Here is a 14,206-nt window from a genome sequence, read left to right on the forward strand (position 1 = left end):
AGAGGTAAGAGTGGGCCCTAAATTCACTTGAAGCTCTGCTGTCTTACCAGTGGGAAGTTCCTCTTTTCATTTTGCAATAGCCATGTGGCATGATCAGTGAGCAGAGCTTGCTAAAAGCCTCATTAAGGACTTCACTGCTCTGACACCGGGCAATATTCACCCAAAAATATTGCACTCCTACCCACCCACACCATGAAATAGCACCAAGTTATATGAAGCGAGCTATCAAATTGGGATGGGTTTTTCAGAGTAATGGCAGATACACTTCACTGCCATGAGGTGTGGTCAGCAGGCAGGTGGTTATGTACCGTGTTTCTCATATTATAAGACACGTCTTATATTTATTTTTTCCTCAAAAAAACCCACTATGGCTTATTTTCAAGGGATGTCTTATTTTTTTCCTCCTCCTCCTGCCGCGGCCAGCATTGCTGCTGCGCCTATCACTATGTCTTATTTTCGGGGTATGGCTTATATTCCTTGAATGCTTAAAAATCCTGCTATGGCTTATTTTATGGGTATGTCTTAAAATATGAGAAACAGGGCAGTTCTATGCTAGTTGCTATTTATTTTGTGTCTAAAACTGCTCTAAACAATATGGTTGTGCCAGCAGATGTCCAATTTACAGTTATTTTAATAAGCAAGTTGACTACAATAGAAATGCAACTAATTTCAGAAAATACAAATCCTTCCTAAACTAAAATGGCCATGACAAAGTGGTTTCTCAAATGGTGTGCCCCAAGGACTTCACTGAAATTTTAAGCGTTCTAAGTGCCTCCACACCCTGGTTTTTTTTAACTAAACAAATAATGAAAGAGCCCCTCCTCCAAAATAAGCTTAATTATTGTCACTGTGGGAGGTCGCTCTTTTGCTTCCAAGAACTTACCTTTACTCACTGCATAGTCCTGCATGCTGACCCAGAGACTACGAGCAGGCTCCTTTGCACACCCCAAAGCCAAATCCACAAAGACAGAGATTTCTGGGCAAAGCTTGTAATCAAACGGCTTTTGTTCTTCATTTCCAGAAAGAGCTACCTCTAACAAGGAACTCATGGACTTGTCTAAAATGAGATGAAAAGTCACGTCATTACTGGGCTTCCGGTTTAGCGCCAGCGCCGTCCGGTGGGGTCTGCCTCGATCTCCGAGGCAGCCCGTCTTTGCGAGGGGGGGGGAAGCAGCGGGGGCGCCGCTGCACCCCATAGAGCCCTATATCGAGCGTTATAGGGACGAAAAGCCTCAGCGGAGCCCCAATTCGGACTCCCCAACTCTCTGGTAGGCTCTGATAAGAGCTCCAGAGCGAGGAGGGTTGTAGTCGCGGGGCCATTTTGAGCACCATTGTTGTCTTCGCAAAGAGAAGCTCCGTTCCGGAGGCGGAGAGCGCTGAATACTTCCAAAGAAAAAGGACTCAAAAAATAGATTACCGTGAGTAAGAAGGCAAAAAAATTCTTTTTGGGACTTAAATTTGGAACGGGAGGAGATTTAAAAAACGGAAGCCGATCTCCCCCATATTGATTGAAAGTGGAAACAGTTAAGAAAATACCCATTGCCAAGTCATTTGTGGATTTGTTATATCTATGCATCTGCAAGAACTGTGCTGAAATCCCCCTTGGTGACAAGGTAGAGGGGAGAGTATGAGATTTAATAAGAGAGAAGAGTCTCTTACTACCGCTGGAATCGGCGGTCCTGACGGACTCAGCATGATTTGTGTAATAGGGAGTTTTGAAACAATGTTGATAAACTGAGCTGTAAAAGTTGCTTACGAAAACTCCCTTGGATTACAATTTAGAAACAAGTAATGGATTTTAATTTCTGAATACATTGTAACCAGTTTGGAAAAATGGCGATCGAATGAAAAATATTAACACTTCCTGTGCTCTGGGATTGCACTGTGTCCTTGAGAGGAGTGCAAAAATGTCAACATACGATTACACAGTTGGATTTAAAGAAAAGACTCTGAAATTCTTATGGGAACTTACTATCGGAACACACAAACAGATTGCTCAATTAGAGGAAACAAATCGACTTCTTCAAGGGGACAAGGGACAAAAAACGTTGGAACAAGAGAATAAACAAGAAACAGAAGGAAAGCGAGAAACATGTCAGTTTTTGGATCAAGAGGAAGTCTGTAATGAGAAGAAAGAGGAAAAAGTTTTTGAGCACGTGAATCAGGGGAATGACGCTCCCATGGAAGGGGGAGCAGAAATTATGTCTGGACTTCAGAATACCCATAGGGAACAAAGACCGTGGGAGAGGATTACCTACATTGAGTGGATGATACAAACAATAAAGGGGCAACAGCGAGGGAATGGAAAATTTGGACATGTAAAATTTCGCAGAAAGGGAGTGGGGTAAATGGAAAAAGGTTTCTTGTTTAAAGGCTGGCTAAAACGGTTTGAAACTGGTTTATGGACTATGGAATTTGCTGATCCGAGAAGGGAGGTGCCGTGAACAGGGGGGGAAGAGGCTAAAATTAGAAGATAAGATTTAAAATGGAATAAGAAAATGATATATAGATTTTATAAAAGTATGAAAGTTCTTGCAGAAAAATTTCAGGCAAGGGAGGGAAAGTAGAATAGAGATGTGTGTGTGTTTTTCTTTTTAGATTGGAAAGAAGATTAGTAGTATAGCTGGGAAGAATGAATAATGGGATAGCGGGGTTCTCTAATCCTCCTCCCGTGGTCGTCTCCGTTCAGGGGTTCCCTGGTGGCAGAGGGGGACTCCCGGAGTGGGGGGGAGGGGGGGAGGGGGAGAACCAGCTGGAAAAAGAGCCATCTCTTCCTATCTTCTGTACCCTGGAGGCTCTCAGTGGCAGGGAGAGTTCTAGGGTGTGGGGAGAAGGAGGGGAATGGAAAGAGATATATAAGTAAACAAATAAAAAAATTATTGATAATTTGATTAGTTGGCTAATGGACAATTTTAAATTAAATGAGATTAGAATGGTTGGTAAATAGTGAAAACTGTAAAGATGGAGCTGGCAAATGAAAATCAACAAAGGGGGGGGGGGTCTGGGGAAGCCAAATAGATAATGTTTAGGAAATTAGATACGCTGTGGGTTTTTTTTTTCCTGTTTTTTTTTTTTGTCATTTTTTTCCTCTTTTTTCTTATCGTTTTTGAATGTTAAAGTTAGACAACAGCTGGGTGGATATTCGCCTGTTCCTATCCTTGCCATCCTGGGACCTCTTGGTGGCAGAGGGAGGTTCGGGGGGGAAGGGGGGAGGTGGATAGAGACCCAACTATAAAATGAACCACATTTGATTGCCTTCCTCTCGGGGGGTTCTCTTGTGGGAGGAGAGAGCTATGGGAGGGGGGTAGGAGAATGTGAAAAATATGTTATGTATGTGTATGGTCTTTGCTATTATGTAAAATTTTATTATGCAAAATCAATAAAAATTAATTTAAAAAAAAAAGAAAAGTCACGTCATTACTTATCCATTTAGGTACTTGCAAGCGGGGCCTGAATCAAAAGGGTTCCAACAAGCCAGTCATGTTGTTTTCCATTCTACTGCCATCCCACCCCCCATACATATACATCTCCCACCAACCCAAATGCACCAAGCATTCCATGGCCAGCGAGCATGGAGGTCATTCTGAGGGTTCCCCTCACTTTTCTCTGAAGCCTTTTTTATACTTTCCCCACGGCTACTGATATCTCCTCTTGTGTGTGGATGGTGTTCTGGCTACACAATGAACAGCACTCAAAGAATGCTATTAGTGTAGATCAGCCTTTGCCTACCTGGTGCCCTCCTGATCTTCTGGACTCCAGCAAGCATGGCCATATTGTGCTGGGCTGACAGGAGCATGGCTGTGCTGGCTGGGGCTGATGGGAGCTGTAGCCCAAAACATCTGGAGAGCACTGGATTGGCAAATGATGTCTTTTCAATGCAAAAAGTATTTGTACAGCAGCAAACAATACTACCAAGAAAGTATAAATGCAGTTTAAAAAGCAGTAAAAAAATTCAATTCAAACAACAAAATAAAAACAGCAGTAAGCTAGCACAGTGCAATTGAACAAAGCAATTGATAAATCTTCCTTAAAATGAATACACACTTTTTTTCTTTTGAAGTAAGGAGGGGGTCTGGCAAATCTCCCACAAATATGGGGCCATAACTGAGAAAGTTCTGTCTCTGGTTCTCATCAACTGGAATGTCATTAATGACAGGGCAGGGAGAAGCATCACCAATGACAATTTCAAGACTGGGGCAGGCTTGCGTATAGTCCCTAAAATAATCTGGTCTTAACCATTTATACAGCACCATCAATGTGCTTGCCACTTTAGAGAGCACAAGAAAACAGGTCCGTGTCCTGAGAATCTTACAATCCAGAATTCAACATAGAGGAAAGGAAGGGATGGAGATAGAGTTAAACAGGAGAAAGAACAGACATTTATATTGCAGTCACATATCCTTCAACACAGTTACAGTAGAACATGGTGGGGAAAGAGACAATACCAAAATCTCCTGAAAAAAGTGGGTTTGGAGGAGGAATTTGAAGAAAGTCCACCAAGTGGCACTGTGCTGGTGTTCTAAGAGGAAATTTTAAGCCTAAATTCAGCAAGGAATGACATCTTTAAGTTAAGACAAACTCCACCCCATTTAGAAGAAAGTCATTGTCCTTTTGGGCACAAAAGCAAATTGCTCTCTCTGCTGCTAGCAAAGTGACTGCACTACACCCAATATGGGAATGACATCTTCCCACTTGCTCAGTCTAGACTGAGAAAGGAAAAGAGAAAAGCACACCCAAATTTCAAAATTTTGCAAGCCAATCACTTTCTCACCCACTGAGCCATCCCTCTCGTGTGGAACTCTCCCTAAAGCCCTGCCTTTTGGGGTTTTAAAGCCAGGAATTCCCTGGTCCTCTTGTGAGATTCTCAGATGCAAGATAATTATTCCAACAAATCGCAATGCTGCATCCACATGTGTGCCCACTTATTCACACATCAATAAAGCAGTTGAAGAGATTACCTAACTGGGGAATGTCCATTTCAACTCCGTCACTAAACAGTGGTGTTTTCAACCAATAAGCAGTATCTTGTTCTTCTGGTGACACAGGTGATCCTTGAAGCATTCCACCAAGACAGCGTCCAATAAGCAGAGCCACAGTTCTCTCAAGGTCAACTAACCACACCCATGACTGTGCAGGCTGTGGTAAGGGCACCCCAGCTGGATCAACCAGTTCAGGTCCACCTAGAAATATTAATAGCTGAAATATTAACAGTCATTTTTTTTCTGAGCCAAGATGTTTTGATAGAAAATGCAAGCCTACCCACCCACCCTGTGATCTGTACTGAGCATGCAAGTTCCAACGTCTACACAAGCTCCCAAAACAAATTCCTCACCCATTTCAGTGGCAGGAACCAACCTATGGATATATTCATTCACATACAGTTACCTCCACTGAGCTGAATGAAGATCAGGATGAAAAACATTTGAAGGCACATGACCTAAATTGAAGAATTCATTTCAGAGAAAATTCTTCAGCAAGGAAGGACCCCCTTTGGGATTTACACTCAGTGCAATTACCTTAGTAATGTTCAAAGTGGTTAAAAAATACCCCTTAAAATGTCTACAGCAAAATGTTCCAGGGGTCTGATTAGGGAAAAACAAGGCTAATTCCCAAGGCGCTGGTGCTTACATTAACAAAGGTGGTAGTTATAGCAGCAGCAATTAGCCAACTGGGCCTCCAGATTACTTTTTAGGCATCACAGAAGTCCTAGAGCTGAACCTCTGTGAAAGCATACTGTGAAACTGCTATCCTTTCTCTGTACTCACAAGTAACTGGTACACCAGAACTAGGAGGTGATGCTGTTTCTGATGAGGGCTGACCAAAAGAAAAATGTGGGCACATAAACCAAGGTAAGTTCAGGTGAACAACACATTTTACCCAAAATTCATAAAGCATATTTGCATTTTGCAATTCCTATCTTTCAGAAGGCACTGAATGCCTTACCATGAAGAGGCCACTGTAACTCCTGATCTTCTAAGAGAACAGCAGCTGGCAACAGTCTGTTAAGGCGATCCAGAGGTGGCAACAGATCCAGCAGATAGCTCAATAAAGGTCGGGCTACTGATACAGGCAGTAAGAGCAAGGAATTGACAATTTGGCAAAGCATGCTTCCGGCTGCAGAGACATAAATTACATCTGCAATGGAGGGGGAAATGATAACTTCATTAATAAATTCCAAAAGGGTAACCATGGTTGGATTTTTCAACAGCAGCAAATGATGTGGCATCTTAAAGACTAACAACTGTATTGCAATATAAAATTTTGTGAGATTCTTATTGTTATTTGTCACCCCGCTTTGTGGCAAAGGGATAATGAGGGTCTCCAAAACTGAATGTAGTTCCCAAACAAGGGTAGGTTGATGGAGCCATTTTAGTTTATACTGAATTGACAGGCTATATCCTGTCCATTCACTGTGGCCAGCAGAAAAGACTCTTCTGTGTTCCCCACTGCACCACAATCTGAGGCACTGTTGATGGGAATGAGGGCAAGGGCCTTTCAATAGCAGTGCCAGAATGTGAAACTTCCTGCCAGAGAAATTCACCTCTTCCCCTCCTGGATAGTCTTAAGTCAACCTGTAAAGATCTTTGGGCTTGACCATTGCACACACACCCCGCCCTTTTGGTGTGCACCACCTATTCTGGTTTATTCACTGATGCTTTTTTCTGTTGCATTTTTACTGGCTTTAGGGTAACTGTATAACTTGCTTTTATGATAGAAGGCACCTAGAGAACTCCCAAAAAGGAGTGGAAAGGTGAGGAAGAGGTCTTGAAAGACATGTGCTGTTTTGTTGTATTTCCTTCTAAGAGTTGATACCTAATTCTCAGATTGCAAAGACATCTAAATATACCAGTACAAGATCTGGCAAAAGAAAAGACAACTAGCAAAAAACCTGAGCAGCAAAAGGACTCATTTCAAAAGCAAACTTGTTCAGTTCTACTGTTCACATTCCTTATATTACGCATTATCTAATAAGTCACACACACCTCTTAGTTTTTCCCCAACACTGCCATTCCAAGGACTCTCCTTCAGCAAAGTAGCAGAGCGGGAATAAATATCTGTAGCATGAGGCAGTAGAAGTTGAAGGTGCTTGTGCAGGAGCGACACACTACTTGAATTCTGGGAACAAAAGAAACATTCTAAATATGCTTTACAAATGGAAACCTGCAACAATATGTTGCAGCATGGAGTTTAGGGTTCAAGCCAACTAGCTATGGCCCTACTCCTGGAGACTCCATTCCATTACTTTGCCTCCCACACAATTTCTCCATTTTCCCCTCTAAAAGACAAGCACCATTCTCTTGCCATTGAGTATGCTCAGTTCTCGCAGGGTTCTCTCCCTAGGGTTTTTTTTTAAAAAAACAACAACAACAAAAGGTTTTTTGTACTGCAAATCATGGGTTTTCCCTGAACTTGCTAATACTTCTCTCTTGCATGTGAATTGTGCTGTTTTGGCTGCATGAGCACCACCACTTACCCCTGAACACTGAAAATAGGAGGGAATGATGGACTTCTGTTCACAGAGTCAGATTTCTAAAAGTCAGAGCCTTATTGGTCCTTTTTGTTCCACCCATTATGGAGCAAGTATACTCATCAACACGTATGAAAAGTCACAGCACTAACCTCACTAACACTGTTGATGTGACAATATGCCAGAAGTTGTTTCTGCAGGGAACACAACAGCTCATGTAGATGAGCAGGCTGGCTGTTTTCTGATGATGATGTTCCAAGTAAAAATTTGTCACTGTTCTTTTCCAGCTCCCCAAATGCTTGATCCTAGACAGTTACAAGAATAATCATGCATGTTTCCATATCATTCTCATCTTTCTTAGTTTTATGCCAAGGCAACTTCAACCTGGCTCCTCTTACTCAGAATCTTATAAACTATGGGTTGTATTCAATTAAGTCCCAGTCAGAGTGAAAGACCCATGGACCTAAGTTAGTCATGTTTATTAACTTCAATGGGTCTAGGACTAGCATTAGATACAACTCTATGCTTTTTTTAATAGAAGCCACTGGTAGTTTCCAGTAATAACTAAAAGTTTCAGTTTTGCCCCCAAATAAGCTGAAGGAAGAAGAGTCTAAAGAAATCCAACTAATATGCAACTTTAAAAAGGAGCAGGCTAAAGAAAAAGAGGAACAAGCAGCTGGTAGCTTCTGCATATAAAAATGAGTATTCAAGAACACAAAACTTTTCACACCAGGTTTGTGCTTCAACACAATTTTTAAAGAATGCTGTCATCTTTGTGCTGGCAACATGATCCTAGCCAATCAGGAATCATGTAGTCAGTGCAATGATACTGCAGCACTATATAGTTGGATATGTCTAAATGATAATGTCAAAAAGCCAATTCAGAGTGAGGACAATTACTTGCACCCCTCACTCTGAATGGGTGGTGGTTGCATAGTTTATAGTCCCCACTGAAAGTTGCTGTAAAGTGAGGGCGTTTTGGGAATGGGCAAGTCCCCTTCCAATTCACCTCTGTCCTAGTTTGTTGTATTAAATAAAGTTTCCAATTGGTTAAGTACTGTGGACCCCCCATTTTTTAAAAGTCAAGCCATCGATCTCCTACTTTTGAAAAATTTGACATCTCTATGGAAGTTTTTGTTATGTGAATGGTGCCACAGACCCCAGGGAGTCTGCAGAGCACCAACTGGAAACCACTGTATGACACAATTCCAACTTAATTGGTATTTAGAAATAAAATTCAAATTCTAAGCTTACTGTGTAAAATCCTAAATTTCGCAGAAGGGTCTTCATTAAAATTTCAGCCAGATGAGTATCTGGATGATTACTCTGGACATCATATGTTGGATCAGCAATAGTCCCATAGGCAATACAGAGTGAGGAAACATCTGGAGCATCAGATGGTGAGCTATAGCCAAGCAAGGAGGCTACATGAGTATGGTCCTGCAAACTCGTCAGAATAATATCCAATTGCATTCTCTGCAAAAATAAAAAATAGGTGATTTTCTTCATTTATAATTCTTAAGAGAGAAAAACCCAATTAGAAAATCAACATGAAAATGTTTTATTTTCATGAACATGAAGCTTGTTCAGGATTGAAGGGCAAACTGGAACATAATGGACAACCAGATAGCACTTAATTTATATATTGTCACTGTATGCAAGTAATATAATTTGTGTCTCATATTTAACAATCTTAACCTAATGTTTTGAATGATCGGGACATAATACTGGTAAATGTAACTTGTTCTTATAGTTGACTAAAAATAGCAAAATTATTTCTATAAATAGGAAAGTAACTATGCACCTGAAGAATAAATATAAATGTACTTTCTTTCACAAGCTTCTTTGTTTCTAAATAATTCAAACCATACAGTAGTTGCAATTACATCTCAACTGCCAAACTATGGTTTAAGCAATTGTCCCAGAGTAGGATCTCATAATGGTTTAAGAAAAACCAAATATACATTTCTCTGTATTGCAACTAGACAATGTTTGTATCAAACCTGTCCAGTAAAATTCTTTATTCATAAGCCCCACCTTGTTCCTAGTAGCAGTGTAGAGAACAGCTTCAGAATGGGAGCACAGTTCCAAGACTACCCCCTCTCCCAGCCTGCTAGAGTCTTCAGTCCAGCACCCTGTTGTGTGATACCCTTGTCATTCAGACCAGCAAAGTCACCCAATGTCCCTCTGACCTACATAATTACATCTTACTCTGGAAATAAATTAAGATATTTTTTTTGCTTACCTATCCCCAATCTACACACCACACAGCACCATAGAATTTTTGTCCTCAGCCAAATAACACCATGTTATCCTCTGTAGTGGCTACTACCGTGTTTCCCCCTTTTTAAGACGGAGTCATAATATAAGCCATGGCAGGATTTTAAAGCCTTTGTAAAATATAAGACATACCCCGAAAATAAGCCATGCCTGCAGGGTCGGCTCCCAGCAGCGCTGGGCATGGGAGAGAGGAGACTGAGCAGCCACTGTGGCATTGCGCTGCCAGAGACTCGCAGCCACTGAGGAGCTTGCGGCGCCGGGGCTTGCAGGCGGCTCTCGCCTTGCCGCCCTTTCTCCTGCTCCCGGGGGAGACGTGGCTTCTATTCCCCATTGCCAAGGAAACAGCCCGGGGGAGAGACGCCAGAGCTGAGGCGCCCCCCGCCCGCGGATCCCACGTGCCGCCGAAAACGGCAATGCTTAGGGCCCCCCACTCCTCGCCCGAAGTGGAGTAAGGCCCCCCGAGCGGTCCAGGGCTTGCTTCCGAATGCGCAGGGACAGGACTGCGCTGTTAAACTCTTTGCAAACTCCTTGCCCAAAAGAAAGCTGTCCTGCAGAGTGCCGGATCGAGGAGCCGGTCTGCAGAGTCAGCGCCCAGCAGCGCGGCGCTGGATTGAGGAGGCGGTGCTTCGTGCGGAGCTGCTGGGCGCCGACCCGGCAGGCCGCTTCCTCGATCCGGCGGCCTCCCGGGTGGGCGCCCAGCAGCGCCGTGCGGAGCACCGGATCGAGGAAGCGGCCTGCCGGGTCGGCGCCCAGCAGCTCCGCACGAAGCACCGCCTCCTCAATCCAGCGCCGTGCTGCTGGGCGCTGACTCTACAGACCGGCGGTGCTCCGCGCGGCGCTGCTGGGCGCCAACCCGGGAGGCCGCCAGATCGAGGAAGCGGCCTGCCGGGTCGGCGCCCAGCAGCTCCGCACGAAGCACCGCCTCCTCAATCCAGCGCCGCGCTGCTGGGCGCTGACTCTGCAGACCGGCTCCTCGATCCGGCACTCTGCAGGACAGCTTTCTTTTGGGCAAGGAGTTTGCAAAGAGTTTAACAGCGCAGTCCTGTCCCTGCGCATTCGGAAGCAAGCCCTGGACCGCTCGGGGGGCCTTACTCCACTTCGGGCGAGGAGTGGGGGGCCCTAAGCATTGCCGTTTTCGGCGGCACGTGGGATCCGCGGGCGGGGGGCGCCTCAGCTCTGGCGTCTCTCCCCCGGGCTGTTTCCTTGGCAATGGGGAATAGAAGCCACGTCTCCCCCGGGAGCAGGAGAAAGGGCGGAAAGGCGAGAGCCGCCCGCAAGCCCCGGCGCCGCAAGCTCCTCAGTGGCTGCGAGTCTCTGGCAGCGCGATGCCGCAGTGGCTGCTCAGTCTCCTGCTCTCTCCAGTGTCCAGCACCGGCGCAGCTGGGCACCGACCCTGCAGGCTGCCTCCGGAACCCAGCAGCAGCAACGCTGGCTGCCGTAATTACAGTTAAAAAAAAATTAAAAAGACACCCCCCCGAAAATAAGCCATAGGCTTATTTTCTTGGGTAAAATAAATATAAGACGGTGTCTTAAAATGTGGGAAACACGGTATGGAAGCATGTTCAAGCAATTACTAATTCCAAGAGACTTTTTACCTGCCCCTTTGACAGGCTCTCCCATCTGTCAGGACCTTGGGGTAGAAGGGAATGCAGCAATTCCATCCTCTCTCTCAATGGAGGCAGTAGCATTGTGGCTCCAACTGATAGAGTTTCAATTACAACCTAAGAAGTGGAATGAGAGGTTGCTGAGACTATTTCAACTTACCCTGGAAAGCATTTTTGAAAGATTATAGCTCTGCAACCACTCTACACACTAGTTTCAATGTTATCAACTGAAAAGACTAGATGCCCATTAACTGCTATAAGATGTGCAACATTTACTTCCTTTGCTATGTCCTAGAATCATAGAATTGCAGAGTTGGAAGGGACCCCAAGGATCATTTAGTCCAAACCCTACAATGCAGGAATCTCAACTAAAGCATCCATGACAGAGGACCAGCCAACCTCTGCTTAAAGACCTCCAATGGAGGACAGCCCACAACCTCCTGAACAAGACTGTTCCACTGTCAAACAGCTCTCCTGCACAAGAGTAAGCATTCAGTGTACAACAGGGTGCAGGAGCAGTTATGTGGAAGTATTTTTTTGTATTTTAACAAACTATGGGAATTCCCAAAGTATTAGTCTGAGGGTGATTTTGAGTGTGGTGTTGCTTTGGGAACAAAGCTGTAGACACACACACTTTGGTTTCAGCTTTACAGATTGTGATAAACCAGTCAGGTAAGTTAAAGAACTTGTGGCAGAATACTGATCTGAGTTTCTAGGTGTCAGATTTTTAGACTGCCTTCCCAACTTGAATTAATAGGGCACGCAACCTAAAAAGCACAAGCAAGTGTGGTCCACTTTGGAGATTTACCTCCTGTATTTCATCTGGAACAGAAGAATCCATCAATCTAAACAACAGATTCCGAAGCGGGCCAGCCTGCCTTCCAAGTATGCTTGTAGCTACTCCGCCAGCTAATGCAAGAGCAAGGTGGTTAGAGAGCAGCTTCAGACACAACTTCAGGAAATTGTGATGCTCCCTGAAAAACAAGGGATTGCCATTAACCCAGGCTTACCTGTGATCCCGAATTATTGCTCTTAGGTACATTTTCCCTTCTACAGTACTCATGCCCAGCATCTGAACAAAAGGTTTCACATATCACAATAGTTTTATAATGGTTTAGTTGGTGTAACTGTCACAACCAAACAACATTCAGAGCTCAGCAACAGCACAGACAATGAGGAACACACCCCATGAAAACCCACCAGGACCCTTTGCTTTTAGCATTCAGGAGAAACAAAGGCTTTTTGTTTCCGTGTGCCTTTGGCTTGTGGCTTTTCTGCTGTTCTGCTGAGACTGGCTTTTCTTCTGCTGTTTTTTATCCGGTTTTATCTGCTGCTGATTTCAACTGCTTTGCTTAAGAATGATTTTGCATTGGATATTACTTTATTGTTATTTTAATTCTTTATCATAGCAAACCTAACACCAGCTGGGCAGCAGTGGGATGTGACAGAGCAGTATAGCCACTGCTGTACCCAGTGAAATATTGTTATGCATTATGCTTAAGTTTGATAATAATGTTTATCATAAAGAACCTCTGATTAAATGTGTATATATAGTTTCAATTGTATTTTCAGATTAATTTTTTTGAATTGAGGGTTTAAATGTTTTCCCTACAAACATCGAAATGCCAATACCCTGAAAATGAGTTTTAAGAGGAGAGACACTTTACAGGTGAAGAAGTTTCTAAGACTTTGCACAGAGAGCTGATCAAATGTTGTTAGTTTTTCCTCTTTCCCAGAAATAGGCTGACTCACTGGTCCTTCCATGAAGCCTGACGTAAAGAGCTACAGTAAAATAGAAAGAACCCTTCCAATTGCCATTGGCAACGAACACCATATTCCAAGTGAAAGAAAGATCCTGCTGGGTCCACACAGGCCGCATGCATTTGATGGCAAATCCCACCAAATGGGAGGTTTCAACTGCAGAGCTGCTTCCAGAGGTAACCAGTATATCATGATGTCTGAAATAAGGATGCATAGCTGTCAAGTTCTCCCTTTTTTAAAGCTATGTAAGGATGGCATTATGCAGAAGCATTGGCTAGCTTCACAGTTTTTCCCGCTGATGTCTGCTCTTGTGATTTGATGACCTGCATAAGGCAGGGGAGAGTTGGGCTGGCAGTGAACAGGGGTGCAGGAATCAAGAGAAGCACTGACTGCCTTCATGGTATTTCCCACATTGTGATTTTTGCATAGCGCGCGCGCACACACACACACACGGACACACACATATAATCTGTGATATATTGTCACGTCAAAAATTATGAAACTGATATAACTATATTGACTTCAAACCAGTTTTGAACAATATATTGCCCAGCCCTAACACACATCTTGATTTGCAATATATTGCCAGGTCAAAAATTATGAAACCAATATCATGATATGGACTTCAAACCAGTTTTGGATGATATATAGACATATATTGCCCAGCCCTAGTACTGTTGCACAAATTTGAACTCTCATTCTGGAAATGCAAGCCAAGACTTTCCATGCATGAATATGCCCTTAATAATAATAAATTAATTAATTAATATCAAGAGAACAGCATATATGCCATGTAAACAAATACCTTGAGGATGGGAAAGGAAGAGGAGGAATCTCACTGTTGATTTTGTCACAATACTGCTCAAGGAAAGAACGGAGGTGGGAGAAAGTACTTTCTTCAAGATCCACACAGTAAGGTCTGTGCCAGGCAACAACTTGTCTGCAAATAAAATAAAAGATGACCATGGATCAAAAATTAAACATCAATCAAAATAAATAATGACTCATTAAAAACAGAACAAGGTCTTCTTGCCAAGAATATATAAGTGTGCTTCAAAGGCACCCTCACATGATGGAGCCAAGAGCTTCAAAG

The 14,206-nt window shown here is 43.4% G+C and overlaps 1 protein-coding gene across 11 annotated transcripts in view; it reads right to left on the reverse strand.

The window, feature by feature from the left end:
• Positions 1-14,206, reverse strand: part of HERC1 (HECT and RLD domain containing E3 ubiquitin protein ligase family member 1) — a 119,514-nt gene that overhangs the window by 80,117 nt on the left and 25,191 nt on the right. For all 11 annotated transcript variants that reach the window (XM_035130896.2, XM_035130891.2, XM_035130895.2 and 8 more), the window contains exons 11-19: positions 13,919-14,053; positions 12,161-12,326; positions 11,344-11,469; positions 8,723-8,944; positions 7,621-7,773; positions 6,984-7,116; positions 5,944-6,135; positions 4,959-5,180; positions 884-1,057 (exon numbers count right to left, since the gene is read on the reverse strand). In XM_035130896.2, the coding sequence (XP_034986787.1) occupies positions 884-1,057; positions 4,959-5,180; positions 5,944-6,135; positions 6,984-7,116; positions 7,621-7,773; positions 8,723-8,944; positions 11,344-11,469; positions 12,161-12,326; positions 13,919-14,053 (1,523 nt within the window). The remainder of the gene's footprint in view (positions 1-883; positions 1,058-4,958; positions 5,181-5,943; positions 6,136-6,983; positions 7,117-7,620; positions 7,774-8,722; positions 8,945-11,343; positions 11,470-12,160; positions 12,327-13,918; positions 14,054-14,206) is intronic.

This window comes from Zootoca vivipara, chromosome 14 (assembly GCF_963506605.1).
Source record: "Zootoca vivipara chromosome 14, rZooViv1.1, whole genome shotgun sequence".
NCBI lineage: Eukaryota > Metazoa > Chordata > Lepidosauria > Squamata > Lacertidae > Zootoca > Zootoca vivipara.